At 41.7% G+C, this 24,922-nt stretch overlaps 1 protein-coding gene and 1 long non-coding RNA gene across 6 annotated transcripts in view; one reads left to right on the top strand and one right to left on the bottom strand.

Moving 5' to 3' along the window:
* Positions 1-24,922, bottom strand: part of carmil3 (capping protein regulator and myosin 1 linker 3) — an 87,830-nt gene that overhangs the window by 3,549 nt on the left and 59,359 nt on the right. For 4 of the 5 annotated variants that reach the window (XM_071491927.1, XM_071491925.1, XM_071491928.1 and 1 more), the window contains 17 exons: positions 23,502-23,674; positions 22,187-22,255; positions 21,726-21,819; positions 19,238-19,336; positions 18,976-19,095; positions 17,382-17,495; positions 16,655-16,830; positions 16,324-16,411; positions 12,806-12,931; positions 11,926-11,992; positions 11,210-11,397; positions 10,298-10,377; positions 5,451-5,570; positions 4,310-4,478; positions 3,128-3,497; positions 347-474; positions 47-254 (listed from right to left, as the gene is read on the bottom strand). In XM_071491927.1, coding sequence (XP_071348028.1) covers positions 47-254; positions 347-474; positions 3,128-3,497; positions 4,310-4,478; positions 5,451-5,570; positions 10,298-10,377; positions 11,210-11,397; positions 11,926-11,992; positions 12,806-12,931; positions 16,324-16,411; positions 16,655-16,830; positions 17,382-17,495; positions 18,976-19,095; positions 19,238-19,336; positions 21,726-21,819; positions 22,187-22,255; positions 23,502-23,674 — 2,389 coding nt within the window. The remainder of the gene's footprint in view (positions 1-46; positions 255-346; positions 475-3,127; positions 3,498-4,309; positions 4,479-5,450; positions 5,571-10,297; positions 10,378-11,209; positions 11,398-11,925; positions 11,993-12,805; positions 12,932-16,323; positions 16,412-16,654; positions 16,831-17,381; positions 17,496-18,975; positions 19,096-19,237; positions 19,337-21,725; positions 21,820-22,186; positions 22,256-23,501; positions 23,675-24,922) is intronic. The other variant, XM_071491926.1, reaches the window with a different exon arrangement.
* LOC139629362 (uncharacterized) lies at positions 4,739-5,567 on the top strand. Its single transcript, XR_011692950.1, has 3 exons — positions 4,739-4,845; positions 4,947-5,134; positions 5,431-5,567. It is a non-coding gene; the product is annotated as an uncharacterized lncRNA (long non-coding RNA).

Raw genomic sequence — 24,922 nt, forward strand, 5'->3', positions numbered from 1 at the left:
TCTAGCACATGACTATCCTTTGCTGTAAAATGACATGTTACTGTACCTTGACTGATGGCAGGATCTGCTGCCTCTGTCCCAGGCTTGGCAGATGCTGGAGGGCTTTTCCTCTCAGAGGTCCCATCGTCCTGACTGACCGGAAGCAAGCTCCTCTGGTCACTGATGCGTTCTTCTCCTGGACTGACAGGTGAGGTTGTGGGAGGGGTCTTGGTGTTTTCCGGAGAGGCCTTGTCTCTTGAGAGGTCAAGACTGGGCTGAAAGTGGGACATGCAGTCGTGTTGGTGCTGAATGAGAATCTGCTGCATGCAGAGTCAGACCTTTTCTTCGTCACATGCTGGATACATACCTTACTGGGAATAAGAGGACGCTGTCCCTCTGGTCCCCTTGCTCTCTGCTTCTCTTCACGCTTTCTTTCACTCTGCTCATCTTCTTCCTCTTCTTCTTCTTCTTCTTCCTCCAGCCTTCCTGCCTCTTCTGGTGAGACAAAAGCACAGACAACACAGTCTTTACGTTGATCCACCTGAGCTCTTTTTTTTTTCTTTTAAAAGAACTGCAAGCTCTTATTGATGAGAAGCACAAACAGTAAAACACCTACAGTTACGGACTGGTCCGCAGTTACATTTTCTGTGTTAAATGCTTCCTACAGCTGCAAGAGAGTCCAAAAGATATATGCAGCTAAGCACCTGGCTATGTTTTAACATGCATATGCATGTGCATCTGTTTATTGGTTGTTTATGTGCTGATGGGTTGTGACATCAGTGACAACTCACCTGCAGCTACTGAGGAAACATCAGCAGCAGCTATTTTAATACTTCTTTGCTATTCACAATCACTGCAGCGAGGCTTTCAATAAGGGGATAAAGGTTTACAGGCCTGTATCCTCTCTCCGTCCTCAATGTCAATCTGCAGATCATTACACTGATTTTGTGACGTGACCAGCTCTAGCCTCTGGCTGTTGCACTGTTCTTTTCATTCTCTTTGAGTCAGACTGCAGTCTACAGCTCCTCTTGTAACTGAGGAGGTTTAGCTTGTTACAAAGTCTAGACTTGAAACTAACAATAGCTCTTAACAATGGGCCTCTCCCTCTAAAGGTCCCCGTAGTTTGGAGCCGCAGACCTTTGGGACAAAGCAGAATCAAATCACTGCTCTTATACTTCATCTCTCATTAAACCCACTTTGAAAGACTTTCCTGAAACTAATCTTCTTTTAATGATGTTGAGCTAAGTTTTTAACTGCTCTAAGCTGGCTTCTTAACTTTTTACCCAGCTTTTGAACTGTAAACAGAAAAGCGATACAAAGATGTATTACTGTTAAAGTTATACTATGTAGGTTTTCAAACTAAAATGCCTAAAAATTATTAGACCTATGTTACATATATTTTTTGAGTTGTGTACTTATATTATCCAAAATGTTTCCAGCAATTCTCAAACTGGGGAGAAATCTGGGATTTTAATCATGATGATGTTTTATTTGGTTGTCTGTCAGTGGTGTCAGATCCCCTCTAAACATCTGTCTTCATTATGGTTGTCTGCCAGAAGCTCAAATTGACTTTTAATCCAGTTTTAAGTCACATTTTTAAGACCCTTTTACAACTTGATCATTTTTAACTATATATTTTAAACAGATGAGGGATTTTATTCATCAGATGTCCGGATCTTAAATTATTAGAGAAAAAAGCTGAGCAACTGTTAGACAGTTCAGCTCCCATGCACTCCTGTGTCCACCAAAGAGCATCGGCAAATCACAGATTTTTGTACTGATCCTGGTCTGTTTGTTATGGAGAAGAGGACACCTCTGTGGTTAATTCAGCTGCTGGTGAAATCCTCCTGAACGTCTGGTTCATAAGTTATCAGAGAAACAATCGGAACAAAGGTTGTCGGCAGTCTCTCTTCTGTTTTATTCAGTACTTTTAACTGTTATAATAACTGGGTCTGTTTATTTTGGGCAGGAGGACACCTCCATAGATAATTTAGCTCCAGGTAAAAACCTGAACACTGACACTGAAGAAATCCAAACCATTCGAAGCTTACGGCAATTTTGGTGAAGAAAACAACTCCCATGATCCCACGGTATTTCATAATGTCACCCAATGCTGTCTTGTGTTATTGTTTTGATTGAGAGACCCCTAGCAGCAGAAGTTACATACTGTGTGTTTAACCAGTATTACTAATATTTATACACTTAGTTTGTGCTACATGTTGATCTGATAATGCATCATTAATGTAACATTATTACTAGTAATTGTTAGTGCTTGACAGACCCACGTTATCAAGAAATGTGCCACATGCTGCATTTTAACATCAGCAAAGATTCTGAATAAAGCACATAAATACACAGAGCCAGGCAGCTGTCTTCATCATGTGTTATCTGACCATGACTCTGACTGACACTGATGCTTTACAGTATTTTGCAATTTCTTTGGCTCAGTTTTCTAAACAGAGTCAATCTGTAAAATTAATGATGCAGTATTATACTTTACTGTAAACACTGATTATATCATTTATGAGAGCATCACAACATTATGTTTATCACTTAATGCAGTCATTGTAGTGCTCATTTCCTCAAGATTACACAAACTGCAATGAGAGACAATGCACAGCTTCTGCAGACGTTAGTATTTTTAGTTTTGACAATTTTAGCTTTATTTATTGAACATGCTGTATTTCTCTGACTATAGATGATGAAGTCAAGAGTCTGACTTTACAATACATTTAATCCTACATGAATAAAAGTGGGTTGTGATTGTACATCACTCCATCAGGCTACTGCTTCTGTCTTCATCAGTCCATGTTTTGCAAGTTTAATCATCTGAAATAGAGGTAGCAACAGTGATACTGTAATGCTGTGAATTATAAAACGTTGACTGACTGTAATAGATTCTCAATACACTACAACAGGACCTGTATTCTTTTCCCCTTGATGTTTCCATTACTGCCGTTCATTTGAAATGGCAGCAGCAGTGAGGACATCAGAAGTTACGGTGCAAGTTGTTAAACTGACAAGCTTGTGTTTTATTCAGGGGCCTGTGCTTCATGACAAGCACTGAAACTTGTGCTAATAAGAGGTGACTGTCAAACTGTCATCAAACACAGAACTACAACCTCAGCTCTTGTTTAAGTTGCAGTACCTAAACTCCCCTGCAGGTGTCTCTGCCTCATGACAGCCAGGCTGGGCTTGGTGCTCTGTGGTGGTGGTTCTGGCCTCGGCCCACAGGGGGCCACGTTTCCACCGCCGCCCGGTCTGTCCTCCTCCATCTCAGTCCGTGAGTCTGTCAGGGGTAGGATCCTCTCCTGCCGGCCCATCTCCATCTGTCTGTCCGTCTGTTGTTTGGAGGACACCACGTGGCCGTTAGTCCGTGTGTCTGCGGGAGCATCTGAGATGGTGGTCAATCCGTCGATGTCTTGGTCTGTCGCTTTGATGTCACAGTTGCTGCTGCCATCTGAGTCCTCGATTTCGGCCCCGATGCAGCTGTATACCATGCTGACCAGGTCTGTGGACTACATAGGGACAAAAACAGATAATACATGAGCAAACCTTATAAAAGTCAAATACAGCACCTAAAATTTTTCATATATGAAATATGGACCTCTCTAGGCTTTTTTTTGATGATATACTGAATCTGTCTGGAGGTAACAGTGGTGAGAGTGAAGCCTATGATTAAAATTTATAATTCTAATATTCAATTATGCCAAAATTAAATTACCCCTCATTTTGCAAGGGATGTCCTCAAAGCCCCTCAAGGCTCAGTGAGGATCCATGTACTCTACTTTGACAACCAAAGAGATTTGAATGAACTCTCTCTGCTTGTGTGTGTGTGTGTGTGTGTGTGTGTGTGTGTGTGTGTGTGTGTGTGTGTGTGTGTGTGTGTGTGTGTGTGTTTGGCAGAGATCTAAAATAGGCCATACAGTCCTCCACACCTCAGACAAGCTGAGGCTGAGAATAGCAGGTGGTGGGCACAGCATGCAACTGTGCACTGTGTCGTGTCATGTGGGACTATAGGAATTGGGAGCATGATGCTCACAGTTTGGATTCATATATGAGTTACATTGGAAGTGCACTAGAGAAACAGAACCTATTTGCATTTACTTTAAACAGTTTGGTGTGCCAGATTAGTGCACTATTCCCCAGAGGAATAATGCAACGTGTGTGCCTATATGGAAGTTAAATACACACTGAAGAAATCCCTTGTGCTTTCAAGGTCAAAGGTCATGATTAACTATAAAGCAGCAGCCCTGGAGCTGCTAGGGATTGAGTGTCAGTGGCTGCTTGCTGTGATTTGAACATACTGTGACTGTTGCTAACCCTTTACCTGTCTTTGGATGAGGCAGGGGGGGCTGGCAGCCCTCATCCCGTGCACAGGTGCACTCTGCATTGGCCGAGGTGAGGCCATGCTGCCATTTGCTCCGGGAACAGCGCTCTCTGGCCTCACAGTGTCCTTCGGGTGCTGAATCATTGAGTAGACGTTCTCTGAGGCGCTGCTGGAACAAACGGACAGAAAAACACACACATTTGGAGTGTGAGTCGAGCCTTGACCTTGGAGGAGAGGGAGGGTGTGAGTAAGTGGTGGGGGACCTCATCTGACCTCAAATCGCTTTTCACGGCTGTATTTTTTAATATGCTGTAAATTATTATCCTTTTAATTATTTTTACAGTCTGCAACATGAGCATGTGCTTCCTTTGTCATCAATTTGAAAACTTTGCAGTTATGGACAGATTTATGGGCCAGACTCTGTTTCACTTTCTCTCACCTTCTCTCTGTAGAAAGACAAAAGTGATGGTGTCAGAGGACAGCCAAATGAACGCAGCACTAAACAATCTCTTTGATTGCTTAGCAACAATCTGCAGGTAAAACATGACAAAAGACGGTAAAGTGTTTTTAAAAAAGACGCTTTTATGTATAGCCGGCCTTGAGATGAGTCATCTGCTCTTTTCTTCTTCTCTTTCAGACTGCTGGAAAAACTTGGCTTCTGCTTAAGTGTGTAACACCTGCGCCACAGACCCAGCAGAGACCCAGCAGAGGAGAATGCGTCAGCGGGTTTTAGTTCAGCCACAATTCCTTTAAGTTCAATTTGTAACACCTTATATACTGTAGCTCTCATCTCACCATTTTCTTCTCATTAAACTCCCTTTAATGGTGAGTGCTGTATTTTCCCCTCAGTTACAAATCTGTGTAATTACACGCTGTTTTTTCCCCTCTTACAATACTGCTGTTTACTTTTTAAACTATGGTACCATTATGTAACAGCACCTTCAGTGTCATAAATTCAAAGCAAAGGAAAACAGATGGAGATGGCGAAATATTTTCTTCCATTGAAATATTTATGAAACTATGAAGTGATGTTAATGTCCAGCGCTGGATTAATTTACCAGCCATCTCATTCTCTGGGCCTGTGCACTTAAATGTTACTTTCACTCCCTCCTTCCACTCAGCCCCTCTGCTGCGTACGTACTCCGAGTCCTGGTTAGAGATGGTGGAGTTGCGGTTCTTGCGGAAGCCGGAGAAAATGGACAACACGCTGCGTCTTTTCTTCCTCCGCAGCGACTGGGCCTGATGGAGGGATGACAGCTGACTGAAAGGGAGAGAAAGGGGAGGGAAGAGAGGAGGCGAGATAAGGTTATTGGCAAAAACGGTTGTACTGTTAACCATTTTTCACCAGTTTTCTGTCATCACTGGCTACCTGATCCCAGTGTTAACAGCTGACTACAGTGTATGACATTTACAAATGAACCATTTGACAATAACAGACTTTCTCTTCAGAGTGGCCTGTACAGATGGTTTAAACTATTTGACAGAAGGCGTAGTGTTTGCTGCCTGAGTGAATCTTATTTATGCACTGACTGCTGGTTGGCATTAAGCACACTTTGTTACGTGGTCTCCACTGTTTGTTCAACCATCATTTCCATGTGGCTGGAGTAGACACGGTGCTGCCCATGTTGTTTTTTTACACCATCTAAACCCTTAACCTAAGCTGCAGAAGTCATCAGTATGTTTTTATTACAACCACTCAAGATTCAATAATTACACTATCGTTTTACCAAGTGTAGTTTGTTATTGAAGATTTGTCTTTAATTAGCTAGTGTAGTGATAGCTTCAGGCTAGAGGAGCTTCTGTTGTTCGCGATATTAGAGCAAAGACCTGTTATTGTGGTTTGTTCAGACACATTCCATCAAATTGAAGGATTTTCCAGGCCCAATTCTCTCAATTTCAAGGACACAACACAGCACAGTTTGAGACATGGATCAAAGTTAATTACTGTTACAACCACTAATAAGTTATATTAACAAAAAAAACCTTAAATTTTCGTTTTTGCATATGATGTACAAATTCAAGCACTTTCAATGAATGCTGCACTATATGTTTGGCAGCTAGCAGCTATTTGCTAACTGTGTCTGTCTGTTTTGCTGTTTTTCTGTCTCTTTGCTTTTTTGCTTAAAGCAAATAAGCTAAAACTAAAATCTAATGAGAGTTTGAGACTGTTGGGAGACAGTAGGTTCATCACTTAAAGCAACTCCCATCACCTATAAACAGTCTTGTGATCCACTGTAAATATCTATACAGTAAATATTGATTACCGCTGCTTTAAAGACCCAAAGGGCTGAAACCATTACTAGACTACACTATTAAATACACTGCTTTGGTGGAATATTACTGACTATTTTATGTTTGTCGTGTACTTTCACATCACGTGCCACAGATAAAGAGTCTGGGGTTCAATTAGTCATTTTAATGAAAGCAAATACATTGAAAAGTGGCTGACTGACACCTTTGTGATCTCCTGTAGAATATACAGCTGAAGCTAATTACTGTGTGAAGTCAGTGTAAATGTTATGCTGATGTTGTGTTTATCTGCTATGTAATTATTTTTGCTTTATAAGCCAACAGTTATTAAAGTCTCTAATACAGAGAAAAGACATCTTTGCATGACCATGGCGTAGTTTTAAGGAAAAGTAGTTAGAGAACAGGAGGGTGGGCTGTGACAGTGAACAGAATGATTTATTTCATTTAATAGAAATATGTTCTAGTTATCGAAGAGATAGAGCTTCAAATGAAACCTCTATTCAGTGTAAATAGAACCTCTCTAGAACTATTTGTGCCCAAGTGCTGCAGGGCCATGCTGTGTATTTATCACTGATAACATAAAATATCATGAGAGGACAAAGGCATTATATATATATACTTTTCCCAGATGCTTTTGTCCAAAGGGACTGTGGGACAACACTCAAGCTTCAGTACAGGAGGAAACCTTAGAGTACTAAAGTACTAAATCTGTGCAATAAGATGAAGTGCAAGGAGATCAGGTAAAGAAATGTGCGGTAAGTGCGAGTTCCGCATGTTAGGGTGTAAGAGGTGTCAGGGTGAGTCTTCAAGAGGTTCTTTAAGATAGAGAGACATCCCTGCTCTGATAGCATTTGGTAAATCGTTCCACCGTCAGGGATCCACAAACAGTATGGACTGAGAGTGTCTTGGCTGAGAAGGAGCATAAGCCTGTATGATGAATTAGTGGGTGGGGACCAGGAGGTCACTCTGCAGGCAAGCATTAGTGACTTGAATTTGATTCAGGGAGCCATGGGGAGCCAGTGGAGGTAAATGAGCAGTATGAGGCAGCAAGAGGTAGGTCAGGCAGGGCTTGATTTCTCTTATGTTGAGTAGTGCACAGGGGCACAGCTGGGAGACAGATGCAACATGGTCACTGAGGGAAAGCTGGTCATCAGTCATGACACCCAGGTTTCTTGCAACCTTGCTCGGAATGAGAGATTTTTATCTTGATCTTATGATGGAGAGATGACTGGCCAGGTGGACCAAGAGTTCAGTCTTAGAGAGGTTTAGTTGAAGGTGGCATTCCTCATGAGGATATGTTAGAGTGACAAACCGAGATCTGTGCAGAGAATGTGAGCGCATTTCCATTGTTGCAAGTATCAGTTATACACAGGATGCCCGAAAGTGAAACCATGGCAGGGACAATTTAATTTGATATCAATTTAATATTACAAATAATATTAATATTCTAATACATCAATGGGTAAACAAACCAAATACCGTCTTGACATTAGCATAAGCTATCGGTGATCGCTCTGATGATTGTTGATCACATCCATCGGCCCGGCCTTTGTCGGGTATCATCTGCACAGCAGTGAAATGTGAAGCTATGCAAGCAGATAACCAGACCCAAGGAGGTAGTGTATATGGAAAAGAGGAGGGACACCTATGGAAATGCGACGGGATATGGATGTTTGTCCTTACCGTGACACATTGAAAGAACGCCCAGTGAGGTAGGATTCAAACAAAGAATGGGATTGGCCCGAGATGCCCACATTGGAGGTCATTCTGTGCGAGGAATCCTGAGACGCATTCAAGAGCTGCCTTACAATATTCTTCAACAAGAATGGAAGTAACCAGACCGGCTGATAGTTCTCAACTTGTGCAGGGCTGAGTGAAGGCTTTTTGAGCAGGGTTGCTACCTGGGCCTGTCTGTCTGGGCCAGTGAAGCATTTATCACGTGTGATTGCTGGCACAGTGTTGGGAGATATGACTTGGAAGAAGTTGGCAGAAATGGGATCTAGTGAACATGTAGTAGGACGGATAATACAAGTCAAGAGTTTTGACACCTTGCTCTCAGAGACAGGGGTGGATGAAGGAAGTGCTGCACCATTGACTGAGGGAGACAGAGCAAGTGCCCTATCCCTCAGTGAGAGGTCAGACCATGGAGAGTGATGCACCTTTAACTGAATGGAACTGGTTGTCTCTGAGCAGTTCAGAGACTTGGACACATGGTCACAACCTTTTCAGTAAAGACAGAGGCAATGATGTCAGGTGACATCAGGTTTGTGTCTAGTGGAGGTTGTGGAGGACTGAGCAGTGTTTCCAAGGTGGAATATAATTTCCAAGAGTCTGTGGTGCTGCTGATCATATCATTGTAAGAAGCAGTTTTAGCAGCACTGACGCTGGATGAGAGGGAAGATAGGAGGCACTGATAATCCTTGAGATCAGAAGCATACAGGAGGAATCCTTGTGTTATGGAGGTGTATATTAGTACATTGCTATTTTTGGTTCAGCAGGTTCACAGGTGTCAGTTGGGCTGGTTTTGTTTTCACCTTGTGAATCTGTGTGTCTGTGCGTCTGTGTGCGTGTGTCATCACAGCAAAATATGGTCCTGGAGACGCTCACTGTAGCAGTAACTACCACAGAGGTAGTTTTGAAATTTTGGCAGGAGTTCATATGTCTGTGTCTCCTGATTAGAACTTAGCATCTTGTAATTATGAGAGAACATTTTCATAATTAGCAAATCTTCTTCTTTTCTGCCTTTCCTGGCAGATCGCTGTCTCTTTTGGCATGTCACCTCTGCCTCTGTATCAGTTGAGTCAGGACTGTATATTGCATAACCTGCCCCAGGTCCTACTCACCAGCATTGTTTTGAATGGAAACTTAACCCTGATGCTCAAATTCTTTTAATTAGAGGAACATTTTCTCATCTCTAATAGATGATTATGTCATACTAATGAGAATTGTCATTTATAATTACAAGATTAAGTTCAGTATTGTGCAAGTTCACACTCGACATGAGCCAGCTCAGAGTTCACATTCATGTCTTCTATTTTTATGAGCTGCTCTGAGCTACTCTTTTTCAGTAGAACCTCCTCCTACACATCCATCCCCAGCCCCCCTCATTGCCACTTCCCAAACTAAATGAATCACTATACACTGATATAGAATCACAGACACCTTTGTTTTAATTTTCCCTGGTCTGCCCCAGTTCTAAGTCAGCTGCTAGGTGCCAGCCGAGGCGACCAGGAATCACCGCTGCCAACAGCAGTACAGGATCCCCTTTGCTGACCACCCCTGCGTTGTTTTAATTGCCAGCACTAGCCCTGCCTGATGTATACCAGATGCTGTAAACTGTTGGACACCAGCAGAAAACACTCTTCTTCATCTTCTGATATTTTTTGGCAAATGGCAAACAGTGTCTTTGTGCATTACCGTCACTTCCTGCTGCTTGAGCATTGTTAACTCCTGTGAGACTTAGCAATGCTCACCTTCATGTTCATTAGTCGCAAACTGATACGTTCAGTTCACCAAAACGTGAGCACATTCAGTGAATGCACTCATTTAGTGCTTTATTGCATGTTTCGATGGCTTCCTCCCTTTTAGATGCTCAAGAATACTAAGAATATCAGGTATCACAGTTCTCTTAAAGTTTTTGTTTTCATTCATGTATGTGCGTTGTCCTCAGGGGCCACCGTAGTAATGAGATGTTTACTGCATTTTTTAATGACCATAAAAATAAAATAAATGAGCTACCTGTCAGGTAGGACTCTCTTGCTGTAGAAATCAGGTAGTCCATCCTCCAGCATGTTGACTCCTCCATTCTCTGAGCAATGCTACACACACACACACACACACACACACACACACACACACACACACACACACACACACACACACACACACACACACACACAGACACCACAGGAAACAGACAGAATAACAGTATAACAATGTTCAATGTGCCATGCTGACAAAAAGCTGAAAGGCTGAAAAAAGGTATCATCATTTCAAATGGCTGGCTGGTGAACCTGAATCCACTGCCAGCATAGGTCTGTTTATAAAACAGTTCCTCATCGTGCTGCCCTAACTCAGTTTGTACCGATTTCAAAAAAGCTTTTGCAAAGTCTCAAAACAAACAAGCCGCTAAGTTAGAGGCTGCCCCCGGCCCCTGGGAGATAGCTGTGCGTGATTAACATTTGAGTAACAGAGGCACATGCGACAGCTTCCCACTTTAAAAGGAACTTATTTTTGGAAAGTGCCATTGGCATGAAAACAAGATGAATAACAAAAGTTCACACAAAGAAGTCAAGAGATAAATAAAAGGAAAAAAAATTAATGCTAAAACTATAGATGTTGGGTCTATTTTCTCACCTATACACCCTCCTGAGCTCTTTTGTGGAAACATATGGACTGAACATCACACTGCATTGAGAGATCAAAAATGGCGCAGTTAAATATGTACAATGGTGCCACTAGAAGAATAAAAAAAAAACTCCTCCTCCCCCCTAGGTTCCACAAAAGACCCAGTTCAGGTGGTGTTATCTGTGTTAGAATCAGGTCAGTACACAAATCTCATAGTACTTGTTGAGTGGGTGGGGGGTGGGGGGGGGGGGGGGGGGGGTGCTCAGAACAAGGTCAGAGGTCATTGCAGTGCTATCAACTCACAGAATCAGTAGGTAGGTGCCCTGCTCTGTGTCTCCGCGGTGGGCGGGGCCTGACGTGGGTCACGTGACGTAAGGGCGAGCCGTTGGTGGGGAGGGTGGACAGACACTCCCATGATGCTGAGTGGGTGAGCGGGGCAGAGTGAGGTGGAGCAGAGGGGGTGGGAGAGGAACAGGGCTCGTCACCCAAACCTATGGTGAGAAAGAAGTGGAAATTATTTTCATGTCTTATTTTCACTCTACACTGCAAACTAATCTGTTCTGAGGTGAGTCCTCATTGATTTTAATTAAATATGAAGCAAGAGCTCTTTCATAATCACTAACAAAAGAACACTTAGAATCACATTCTTGTGAAAGATGCAAACGCAAATATGAAAACTTAAATGCCCACATTTTCATATCAAGGTCCAGAGCTGCACTAGCTGCCCTGTGAGGCAGGAAGTGGTTGAAAATGAAGAGTCAACTCTGCTATTCTTAGACCATGTTTGTCCTGAAGGCAGTGTCATAGAAAATTATTTTAGGATATTACATGCAAAACCAAATACATAGGTCTAATAGCACAGTTACTATTAGTATAAGCATTAGCATAGATGGGGAGAAGTTACACACCACTTGTGTGGCTGAGGAAGTACAGTACTTTTCTATTTGACAGACAATTGACCCTGCTGTTACTTTAAATATATGATGCTACATCAGCACAGGTGGAGGCAGAGAACTCACTCAGTCTGGTGGAGACGGGACGAATCCTCCTGGTCCTGGCGCTCCGCTTCTTAATAGCCATGGTATCCTTTGGTCAAAGAAGATAATTACATAATGAGCAGTGACTTTATTTTTAGGCCCGAGCATGCCCAGTTAGCAGTTTATTAGGAATACCAAGATAAATCTAATGTTATCTAATGTTCAGTTTGCTGAAAAAGTTTCAGACAGGTGTTGATTTAACTTTATGATCATGCTGGAGGCTGTGGTTTGTGGTGTATTGTGTCAAACCGACAGGTGTTTCTTTTATTTTGTCCATCCAAGAGGGGAGACTAAATAATAAAAACACATCTCTGTATAATGCAACACAATTCAATAGCACCACAACATACATCCTCATAATGATCACACAGTTTCTGCAAAAACTGAACATTAGAAACATCATGAAGGAGGATTAATTGCAGGATTGCTGGACTGGACTGCAGGGGTTTCCCACCTTTGTAAGACTGCAGTAACTCAGTCAGTTGGCTAAGTGACCTGCCTACAGATATTCCTACCACTTGTTTACCAGTCTTATTTTGTGTGGCATACAGTGGGATCACTGTTTTCTTGGGAAATGCCCCAAACCTCAGATCAAACAACCCAAGGGAACTCTTTCAAATTGCTCATATTGTCCCCTCAACAGTCAAAAAGCCAATCATATTCAATTTGTTGAATTTGCAACAGAGAATAATAAGAGACAAATTCTCACATTTCAAAGGCTGAAACTGGTGAATGTTTTTCACTTTTGTTTAAGAAATGATGTAAACTATCGTCTTATTTTCAAAATTGTTGCAATTCCTTTGCTCAAAATCAAATAATTACTGTTTGAATAAGAAAAGCAGACATCACATCAGACACTCACTATTCCCAGGTTGACTCCGAACTCGTCATCAGGAAACTCCAGAGACTCAACAAGTCTGGACTGTCTGATGGTGCGTCTGCCCGTCCCCATGTCATCCCAGCGCTTAGCCTGGGACACCTGCCGCAGCTGATGCAACACACACACCATCAATCAGTTCATACACAGTAACAACACCTTCAACAGTATCCTTCAATACAATCTCAGTGGAGAAGCGTCTCCGCCCTTGTACCCAAAAAGTTCACAAACAAAGCAATGGGTCCAAGAAAAAATATGAATAAAATACTTTTTTTCTGTTTTTTTTTTCCGAAGCGGAGTGAGGGCATGATAAAGGACAAACTGACACTGCAGCAAAACAGAGAACGGAGAATGAGGCAGTGAATAGAATGCAGAGCAGAGCAGGGAAGGCAGCGTTATTGCCAGACGTCTATTTTTGCCTCCTTTTCCACTGCCTTCATTTTTAAACAATTTAATTTTATGGGAAGGAGAACCTGCAGGGTGCAATCATGTCCTTAACTGACTCAAATCTAGTTGTTATGTTGTCTCTGAGGGCCATGTTCTCCTCAAAAAGCTGCTTTATACTTATAAACCTTAATCCTGATGACACATGAGCCAGAGTGCCTTCTTCAAATAATTACACACACTAGAAATTCAGGAGGCGCAGGCTTTTTGACAGCACAAGAAATTTGCATATCAGATTTTGATGAGTCCTCGGACACGTTAGAAGAAAAGGCTCCATTACTGATTTTTCACTCTTTAAAATTTAATCTTTAAGTAAATGTGTGTGAGACTTTTTTTGTACATTGAATGATCCATAGTTGTGGTTAGACTGGGACACAACGTGCTTTAAAAATGCACTTTTGAGAGTTTAAATTCAATCCATGACTCATCGCACTATGGAGAAATATGGACTCACAGAATGAAATCATCATATCGCACACAAACACACTGCACCAATCCCTCAGTGTACACAGTAGTGAAATGTTTTGTTAAAGCTGCAGTAGGTTACTCATGGATTATCATTTACATAGAAGCAATAAAAATAAACCGCTGTTTTTGGTGAGTGCAGGAATAACCCAACCAATGAGAGGAAGTCTGTGGCAGAGAGTCCGCCTGCATCTTGTCAATCACCTCTAACTTATGACTGAGGGCATTGATTGAATCAGTGTGAGGCCAGGAACACACTGGCTTTGTTGTGTGTGCACTGCGGCTGCAGAAGGTCTTGGTTTTTCTTTCGGCGTTCATGTTAATGGGTTAGAGTGGACACACTGCCGGCGTGATACGTGAGTGAGACGTGTGTCTCATGCCTCGTGGCTGAATCGCATGATCTAGAGATTCAGCATCACGCTTATTTTTCATGCGTGAAGTGCGTCATCAAACCAGCAACATTATACAAAACTGACACCTTTCACTGTAGCTGTCTACCTCTAGGCTGAATCTGAATATGACACAGACATGAAAAACCATTAATATTATATATTTTTAAACCAGCAGGCGCATGTGGAGACAGTAGCATTTTAGTTTATAATGAAAAGAAATCCAACATTGGAGTAACTCTATGCAGACAGATAGAGCTGGCAGTAGCTGCGACGCAGCAGACATGCGGCCGGTGTGGCGCGCAGCAGTCAGCGATGGCAGGCGCCACACACGCGCAACGCAGACAGCGTGTTCCTGCGGAACTGTGTCATTCTTTGAGGTGGTTTAACTTTCCACAGATTTTACCTCTTTCTTCCCAAAATTACTTTGAGGAGATTTGATTAAAAGTCCTCACTATGAATGATGGGGTTGTACATAAGTAAAAAGACTATTTTAAGTTGATATATGAAAGTTTTCTCTGCCGCCGGACATAGTTTCTTGCTGGAAACGGGTGGCGGTGGGAGTGGTCGCTTGCCAAGAGCTTCAGCTATCGTTGCGTTTACAAGACAAGGTTAGAATATGCCCTGAGTAGAGCTACTTCCTCATCCTCTCTTTCCACAGCTGGAGACTCTTACTCTCAGTTGGTAAAAGAATGAAGTTTGATGCTGAACTTGCAACTTCTCTACTAGACTGGTGACTTAACAGCTGTATTTGCTCACATTAGCTATGCAGTGATAGCAAAAACTTAAATATAGCACCATTAAATGCCAGAGTAGGAGCATTTTGGCTCCTGTTTGAAGCGGGCTGGACTCAGCAGGAAAAACATGGTGTCTCATACTTCAGTGCACGAGTCAGGATCTAGCAGCATTTGATGGCAGTTTTTGAGTTGTTTACTTGTGCTGCGAGGCCACTGTCAATTAAATATGATCAGACTACACACAACACAGAGCCCTCATGAAGGAGATTAGAAGAGTCATAAACTCTTAATAAATAATAAACATTGATTTTTTTTTCCAGTGGAATGTTACTTATCTAGTCTTTTTATTGGTACAGAAAACAGCTTTAATGATAACAACTTTGATTTGAAAACAAGCTTTCAGAGACTTAATGGAATAGTTTGGCATTTTGGAAAATGTGCTTCTTCACTTTCTTGCAGAAGTTTAAAGAGAAAATCAATATAACTCTCATCTCTGTTCATAAAATATGAAGCTGGAGCCAGGAGATGGTTAGCTTACTTTAGCTTAGTTTACCATGAAGACTGGAAACAGAGGGAGACAGAAGGTAACAAAATCGGCCTGGCAGCACCTCTGTTAGCGTCGTAACTTGTTTGTTTGATTGAGACAAAAACTGAAGTCTGAAGAAATGCAGCAGTGACCTCCTGTTGGGGGGAAGTTGCCAGGCAACCAGGTGAAACTCCAGTCACATCTAACTCCAAGTGAACCAACTGTTTCTCAGAGGTTGTGTCTGAAATCACTCGTTCTATGTAGAGGACTATATTGTGAGCTCATCAGTAAAATTGAAAAACACTTTGGGACACTACATGGGTAATTTTCATCTGCGAGCGCTACGCATGGTGGTATATTGCTTGGTTAGTGACCATCAGTTGTAGACTACTTTTTATGATGCATTGTGGGACACTATGAGTCCACTATATAGGGTATAATAACTCTCACTACACATTCGGGCAGCCCTACAAAATGACGAACTCACTACATAGTGGACTATACAGAGAGTTAGGGATTTCAGACAGATTCGGTCAAATTATTCTTTTAATAATGCATGATTATTCTGACTGAACTCATGCAAGAATTTAAAGCTGAAATCTATAATGTTTTGTGTCAGACTCATAGTTATGATCTACTTTTGGAGAGAGTTGGTGCCACTCTCCAATCTTTGTTCAAAAATATGAATCATGTTTGTTTGGTTCCAGAAACCAATGCCAGTGCCATCTAATGTTCTCTTGTCTGTTGTCCTATATATTTGTGGTAAGTCAGTCAGTTTATAACATTTTCACCAAAACCAAACAGAATCAACTCTGTCAACACCAGATGCTCCTACATCAAACATCTGTGCTGGAAAGTTACAGATTTCAGCTTTAAACCAGAAAAAAGATTTTTTTCTACAACCTACAGAGAAGTCATGCAGTAAAGGGATATTACCAGTACCAGTGTTTTATGAGTGGTGTAGAGCTCTTGCAGAATCTGATCCACTATGGAATTGGTCAGATAGGAGACCACAGACAGCTTCACCTCCCTGAGAGACGAGAGAAACAGAAACACACACACACACGCACACACACACACACACACACACACACACAGACAGACACACACACACACACACACACACACACACACACACACACACACACACACACACACACACAAGAAAGATTCAGTGACTCAGTCAGTATCTTAGCTGAAGTTCTTTGCTTGTTGTTCCACCAGCTCGCTTGCTCTCTCTCTCTCTCTCTCTCTCTCTCTCTCTCTCTCTTACTCCAGGGCTCTGTTGATATCCTCAGCTGCTCTCTCCATCAGGGCGCTGCGGATGGCGGAGCGAGGGATCGAAACTTGCTCGGAGATGGATGAAAGAGGCGGGTTCAGTCTCTCGGCTGCTGAGCAGGACATGGGACACAACTCGCGGCACAGAGACACCATGGAGTCCACGACCACCTGGACACAGAAATTCTCAATATACACACATTCATGTTTCCAAAGAATTTAATTATTCATTCAGTCTTCTCATCTGCTCACTTAGCCTTTACTCGTTTTCATCTTTTATTTATCTACAAAACAACAATCATCCTCGTATCAACAAATAACTGTTCACATCTGTTCACCTTCTTTCAGATCTTTAACTTGCATCAACACATAGGTGAACATTTTCACATTTTAATTGTTGTCGACCTCTGCAAGTCGGAGAGGCAGCCTTCTGCATGGCAACAAAATTGGAAAGCACAAAATTCAATACAGAGTATCTGAGATTCATCCCCAGGGAGTGCAGCTTCTTTATCATTCAACCACATTGTGCTACTGAAGCCCAGTGGGACCAGAACTGAAGTAAAAAAGTGGTAAAGTCTTTCCTCCCTTTGAATTTAAATGCCGCATTTCTTTTGAAGTCAGCATACCTGCACCACACACACACAGTCACACGCTATTAATGGGCAATTTAAATGCAACTAGTCCAGATATGGATGCGCCTGGGAACGGCTGTTGAAACATACCTGCAGCTCTTTGTCGGCTGCTTTGGCCAGCTCACCAGCCAGAGTGTCCAGACGCTGCTTGACGGGGCCGTCCACTGACAACACATGGGCCAGCTCACACAGAGATGGGTACAGCTAATACACACACACACACACACACACACACACACACACACACACACACACACACACACACACACACACACACACACACACACACAGCAGCACAGGGAGCAAAAGAGGTTATAATCAGTGGAGGAAGAATTAAGTATCAAATGTAAAAGCTGAAATTTTAATTATGTAAATTTTATTATTGGATTATCATTATTATTGATGACTTAATCTAAGTAGTGTTTTGATGTTGCAGCAGGTCAGAGTGAAGCTGATTTTTAAGACCTTATATAAACTGCTGATTTGTGTAATCTGTTTTAATTTCATCTAATTTAAACTACATCAAATTTCCTGTAACTTTAACACAACTGCTGACTGCTAATTTATTTAGTTAGGTCTTAACTACTAGTAACTCACCAGCCAAGGAGATTTGTCAGAACCGGGCAAGCTAAAAATTTGCTGTAATTAATTGCTTATATCAATCAATACAGTATTAGTAAATGATGAATTACCCATTAAGTCATTAGTTAGAACTTGAGCTAATTAAGCCTCCGACTGACTAAGAACTGAGAGCGACTGACTGTCTCACATCCTTCAGCCTGTATGTGAGCGTGTGGAGCTGCAACATGCAGAGTGAACCATTATTAAGAAACTCATTTGTTACAGCTTCCATTAAGGTTTGAAATGGCGGCAGTTAAATGTTGTATTGGTGTGTTACAGTCGCAGAGCAATTTGCAGCAGAGTCTACAATGGCATGAGCAATATTTCAGTTGTCATTTTTACTGTTGTACTACTGCAATGTTCTGTTTTTTCTGGTTGTATTTGGTTTTATTGGCTGTTGACTGTATTTTATGAGTTTTTCTTTTTTAATTCATTTTAATATGTGAATAAGGATACTTCAAAGTCTGGATCACTGTGATACAGTGATGCTGAGCCAAAGAAATGTTTCCCCCAAGGATAAGTATATTATATCTTTATTAGAAAATGTGAAATGATATAATCTGCAAAGGAACTGGTTGCTGTAGTTCACAAACAAATGGAATGGAATGAGAGGTACAATACCATAAATGTAGCATAGGTGTAAAGTGGCACAGTCCCTTAATCAAGGTTTAGTTACAACTCTGGACTAATGCAAGATGGATTGACATTGACCATTACTTAAATATTGTATTTGAAAGTTGGTTACCTCTGTATACTGGGCAATATGGATGCTTGTCTCTCAGTCAGTAATAACCTTCACATATTCAGCTAAGCCATAGTTTTAATAGTGTTTCATATTTGAACATTTCTAAAAGGAAATGTGGGGGAGCCTTTGTGAATGGGCAAAATGCAGCTGATGAAAGTAACAATGAAGCTGCAGTTATAGTCTACAGGCTTATACTTGTACTATAACCAAAGCTGAGTCAGTATTGGTATCAATAAAATCTTAGTAATTCCCACCTTTAGTCTTCTGTAGTATTATATGAATCATTGTAGTTTACAAGTCACACACACAAACACTTACAGCTCTGGAGTTCCTGACTTCTTTGAGGATCTGCCTGGCCGTCTGCACCTCCTCTCCCTCCTCACAGCCTTTCAGGACACACACCTGCTGCTGCACCCGCACACACAGGCGCTCCATCACCTACATACGCACGCACACACACACACACACACACACACACAAAAATCAATACATATAATAAGTTACAAACACAAGACATTCAGTATACGATCAAAATAAGAATCTTGACTTGTTTATCATGTGCACAAAGGCAGACACACACCTGTTCAGCGGTGCTGGTGACCAGGCCTTGGTGCAGCCTGAGAGCCTGTTTCTGAGAGAAACGCTGAGTCTGGTTGTTTCTGAGCAGGGCGCGCTGGATCTGTCTCTCACACACACACACACACACACACACACACACACACACACACACACACACACACACACACACACACACACACACACACACACACACACACACACACACACACACACACACACACACAAGGAAAACAAACAAGGAGGGAGAGGACTGGAGATGACAGGTGTTTACAAAGCACAGTGTGCAGGAGACAGGAGACAAGTCCATTTGCATGGTAATAAGGACACTGGGGAGAGAATTTTCATCCCCAGAAATAAACTGGGTGCCTTTGATTTTTTTTCTTGACTCAGCAGGTTTAAGTGTTCGCTGCTTAATCATCTTATGTAAAGAAAGATGGAATCAAGTGTTCCTCAAGGACTTAGGAACTTCACTGACAATGCACAGACAAAAAAAAAAAAAAAAACTAAATAAACACTTCATACACATAGATATACACCCTAAGCAAAAGCAGTTCAGTCAGAACCAGACATGATTCATTAGGCTAGAACCATGTTGATGTAAGTACACTGTTGACATGTGTTTTTATGTTTCTGGAGATGTATCAGAAATGCTCCTTTAGCCTCTGAGCCCGTGGGGAGGAGAGATGTTGTACATGATTGACTGACAGCCGAGCCGGCAGGGAGATTGAGTCTGACATGCAATGTAAACAGACTTGCTCTGTTAACTGCAGCTTACAAGCCAAGTGACAGACAGTATTTATTTAGCAACAGTAGTGAGGAAAACTGACCACATCATTTAGTATCTGAAATGACAGATTTTTATGTTGCGGGAATGTTTTGAAGCTGTTCAAAGCACAACTGATGAGCTATCCAGCAATTTATCACGACTAATGATGTTAGCAAGTGCACTTTTCCCTCATGGGTGATTGTTTATGGACTCAAACAAGCTGCGAGATATGATGTTAAAAAGAAACACTGCGACTAAAAAGCTTTTGGCACGCAGTTTGTTCCTTCACACACATACATCACCGCACACACTGATACATCATAAAGCCAGAAAAAGAAAAATGTGGATGTCTGCCTCATATGAACCAATTTATGATGCAGTATGTCTAATTTACAGAGCGAGCTAAAGGCAGGATACATCTGAGCAGGGAAAGTAAACAGAGCAGCTCTTACATTTTATTATCACCAAGGGGCCCTTGAGTAAGGCCCTTAACCCTGCCCTTGATGGCTCCAGTGGAGCTGCTCAAGAGCCAGCAGATAAAAATAAGAAATTTCAGTTGGACAAAAACAACCACAAGTTCAGTAACTCAAATTCCAAGCACCAGTGTGTCAGCCAGTGCTTTCAGATGTGAGCTTGTGAAGTGACATTAGGCCCCAACTGAGCTACAAACAGGCTGGTTGGCTTCAAAACCTCCAAAGTGTTTTAACGTTGCTTCGTCTGAAAGTTCTTCACAGCACATGACACAACATGACATAGATAACATAACCTAATGTAACCTGACATAACATAGCATAGCGTAGCGTAGCATAGCATAGCACTTTTTATACCAGCGTTTAACCCATGTTTCCAACATGAAGCTGACCCCCATTTTACCCAGAACATGCAGCCACCCTGATGTCAAGCCCTCAACACAAGAATCAGGTAGTGAACAGACAGCAAGAAATGGTTATTTTCATTCTCAGTTCATCTGCTGATTATTAATCTTGATTTCATTTCTTGATTCATCAAATGGTTTATAAAAAGGTCAGAAAATGTCCTGAAGCCCACGGCAATCTACAAATGTCTGGTCTAATCTGATAAACAGTCCAAAACTCAAATGTATTCAGTTTATTATTACATGAGACAAAGAAAAGCAGCCATGATTCTTATTTGAAAAGCTTAATTGAGGTAATATTTAGCATATATCCTTAAAAAATAACCCTAAGCCTGATTCCAGAAAAACTTTTCGATTGATCAACTTACAGCTTCATTACATTATTTCACGGTAGTTTTGTCGGTAGTTGTTAACGTTACACTACTATACCCTACTTAGTGTTTTTTTATTTTTCATTTTATTTATTTATTTTTTTATCTTCGTTGTTGTTTGCCTGCTACTGTATATGAAATGACACAAGCTGAACCACTGCAGCACGTGCTTTTATTTTGGAATCTATTCTGTATAGTTGTGGTTAGATATTATAACCCAGGTAGCCAGAAGGCATTATGAAGTCTCTGGTGAATAAAAATGCAAAAACTTTTCACACAGACTTGCTACATGGCACATACAATGTGTAGTTTGCACAACAGCAGTATAATCTATAAATACTTTCAGACTTAATCATCACTTCTGAAGCACAAGCAGATGAAAGTCATTCATCAGAAGGTGTGGTCTCAGTGTCAAACTAATTGTCAGGTTATGCACCACCTGCATCTTCACAACATGAAGGACTGAAGCTGCTCTCACCTTGGTCAGGGCTTGGTCGGTCTTCTCTGGGGCGCTGCGGTGCGCCTGGGTGACATCACTAAGGGGGAGGGGCATGTACTGCAGGGTAAAGTTGCTATTAGTGGCGAGAGGAGGGAGAGAAAGAGGGAGGAAAGAAGGATAATATTACCTTTGCAATAATAAACTGGAAGATTTATGATGTTAACAAGAACAAACAGAAAACACCCAGGGCGTTTATAAAAATTGTCTCCAATTCCCTAATACACAAATACACCCACACGACCTTGTACACACCTACCCACACAGACATATGAACACAAACTTCACACCAATGTTTGACTGGCGCAAAGCCTGATGAAACACCGTGCAATAGTAAACACTGTACAAAGATGGCTATCTGCATTTCATATGGGTGTGTGTGTGTGATCTGTTTTATGTGTGTATCCTCTCTTCAAACAGCTTGTGTGTTGTGCTCATCTTACTGCTCCAGCGCTCTCGCTACATCTTGGAAACCTGCTGCCGTGGTGTTGTTGCGATCCCATGTCACACTCCTGAGAGGGATCAAACCGGCGGGAAATAGGGAAAGACAGGCACAGAGGAGAAGAAGAACATGATCAGTCACTTTTTAGAGCGACCAACACACATACACACACACACACACACACACACACACAAAATTGTACCAAACCTAAGACCAATTCTAACCCTGAAACTAAGTCTTAACCCTCAAATGGCTATTAGGCGTAGGCTCCTGGTTTTCACACCCCATGAATATTGTAAATCACACACGCACAAACACACACGACTTAATTTCACAGTTTCACTACTTATCTGACCATGCAGCTGCATAAACATATCACAGAAGGATTAACAACACATTTGTCAGGACTTTCATTTTGCCATATGCATAAACTGAGTCCATATCACAACATTACGAATGCATGAGCGACTCCCATGCAACTAATGAGCTTCTGTTATTCCACAGTGCAGATCATCCACCTACACTCGACACTGTCTAACTCCTGTTTTTAATACATCAGTCATCTCCAGCCCCTCTTTCCTTTCATCCATCCTCCTCCTCCTTCTCCATCTCCATCTCTCTCCTTCCCCACCCCACTCTCTCTCTGCCCTAGAAATTCAATCAGCAAAACCCAAATCTCACTCCTTAGGTGGTCTCTCTCTCCCATCCCTTCATAACTTTCTCCCTCTCAAGTCCACATCCAGCCATTTCCCAATCCTAATACTACCATCCTACCGACTCGCTGCTGTCCTCCTTTCGCTCCTCTTGTTTCTCCCACCTCAGAGCTTCTACTACCTACAGCTTCCATTCCTTCACCTCCAACACACCTCAAAAACATACACGTCTTCACTCAGTCTTTTCTTTTCCTCCAGCGTTGCATAATGTTGTATGCCTTAAGCCCTTTTCTTTCCATCCCTCCTCCCCCTTTTCTCCCCCTCCTACTGATTCACCTCACTATCCCTCCGACTCCTCAGTCTTACCCTCTTATCTCCTACACGGCTCACTTTCCCTCGCCTGTCTTTGAAGCCCTGCACTGAACTCACTGTTCTGCCTTGCAGCGGCCTCAGTGTGTCCTCTCCTCAAGTCATACCTATAATATTAATTTTCTCTAACCCTATTCTTTCATCTGTCCTCTAAAACCTCTTCTTTTCTGTCTTATTCCTCCTCTTCTCCACTAATCTGCAAGGAAACCCCCCTTCATTCCCTTTACTCTAGTCATTTTTAATTAAACACACACACACACACACACACCCACACAAACACACACACACACACACCTGAGGGTTGTGTTGATTTGCAGGGCTTTGCTAAGCATCTTGGCCCCAGAGTCCTCCAGGAGGTTGCCACTCAGGTCCACCTTCCGCAGACAGGCGTTGGAGCCCAGGGCATTGACCAGCACCGTGCCCCGCTGGCGTAGCCTCGAGTCAGCCAGAGAGAGGGACTGCAGTGCCTGGAGGACGCAGTGAGAGAGAGTGTGGAGGGGAAAAGACAGAAGAGGATTTGAATGTATTCACTTTCAACAGTAAAATAAATGAAAGCAAAGAACTGCCCAAAGAATGGAGTAGACTTTTAGAAACTTGGACCATGGACTTTCTTTTCATTAAATGATGAGAACATACAGAAAGGATCTCAAGTAGATTATAGGCAGATATTTTCAGCTTTTATTTTACCTCAATTTGTAAGTGATTATTATAGTAATTATTACAATTGAGGTAAAAAATATTGTTTTTTTGTCTTACGTAGACCTACAGCGAAAATAATCAGCTGCTTATTTGCACTTTCTCCCACTTTTATCAACTTTCTGAGCTGCTGTTTTCCGCACACAGTCTCCAAAACCAGCTATGTTTAGTTTGTTTTACATTTTGAAAAGTATTCACTTTCTAGGCAAGAGTTTGATGTGACATCTATGTACATTAAATATAAAGCTGATGCTAGCAGGCTTTTGATGAGGTTACCTTAAGGCATAAAGACAGCACAACAACATGCAACTTTACATTTTTAAATTCTGGTTTTTGTACAGCTCAATCAAACAAGAAAAAGGTTCATTAACAAGCTTTGAAGGTACTGGTTGGTGGATTTTGCCAGCTGCTAAGCTAAGCTGGGCACCTCCTGGCTTCTGCTTTATCTGAGCAGACACAGAGTGGTAGCAATCTTCCTATAACTCTTGACAAGAAAGAGAATAGGCATATATCCCAGAATATCAAACTATTTCTGTCAGAGTTTTTTCCCCCCAAAATTTTTGTTCATGTATTTTGAATTCACTTCATATAATTTCAGCTGCTGGGAGTTCTCATTTTCTCACTTTCATGCTAGCGAGGTTAGCATGAAGGCATGAAGACTGCACAACAACCTGCAACTTACTTTTTTTTTCTTTTTTTTTACAGCTTAATCAAAGAAGATATAACAAGTTAATTAAGGAGCTTTAGAAATGCTGGTTGTTACTTTTGGACAGAGCCAAGCTAGTAAGCTGCTAAGCTAAGCAAGGCGTCTCCTGGCCTCTGCTTCATACTGAGCAAACAGAGTGTCTGTTCTTCCTATAACTTCTATAAAAGATATCTAACTATTTCTTTTAGAGGTTCTGAATTTACTTATATATATATATATATATATATATCATTTCAGCTGCTTGGAGTTCTCATTTTCTTACTTTCATGCTAGCAGCTTTCTGTGACTCACTGAAGCGTTAGATCAAAGCTGT

The sequence above is a fragment of the Trachinotus anak genome, unplaced genomic scaffold, assembly GCF_046630095.1.
Source record: "Trachinotus anak isolate AG129_WGS33_773 ecotype Australia unplaced genomic scaffold, CSIRO_AGI_Tana_v1 ptg000012l, whole genome shotgun sequence".
NCBI classification, from domain to species: domain Eukaryota; kingdom Metazoa; phylum Chordata; class Actinopteri; order Carangiformes; family Carangidae; genus Trachinotus; species Trachinotus anak.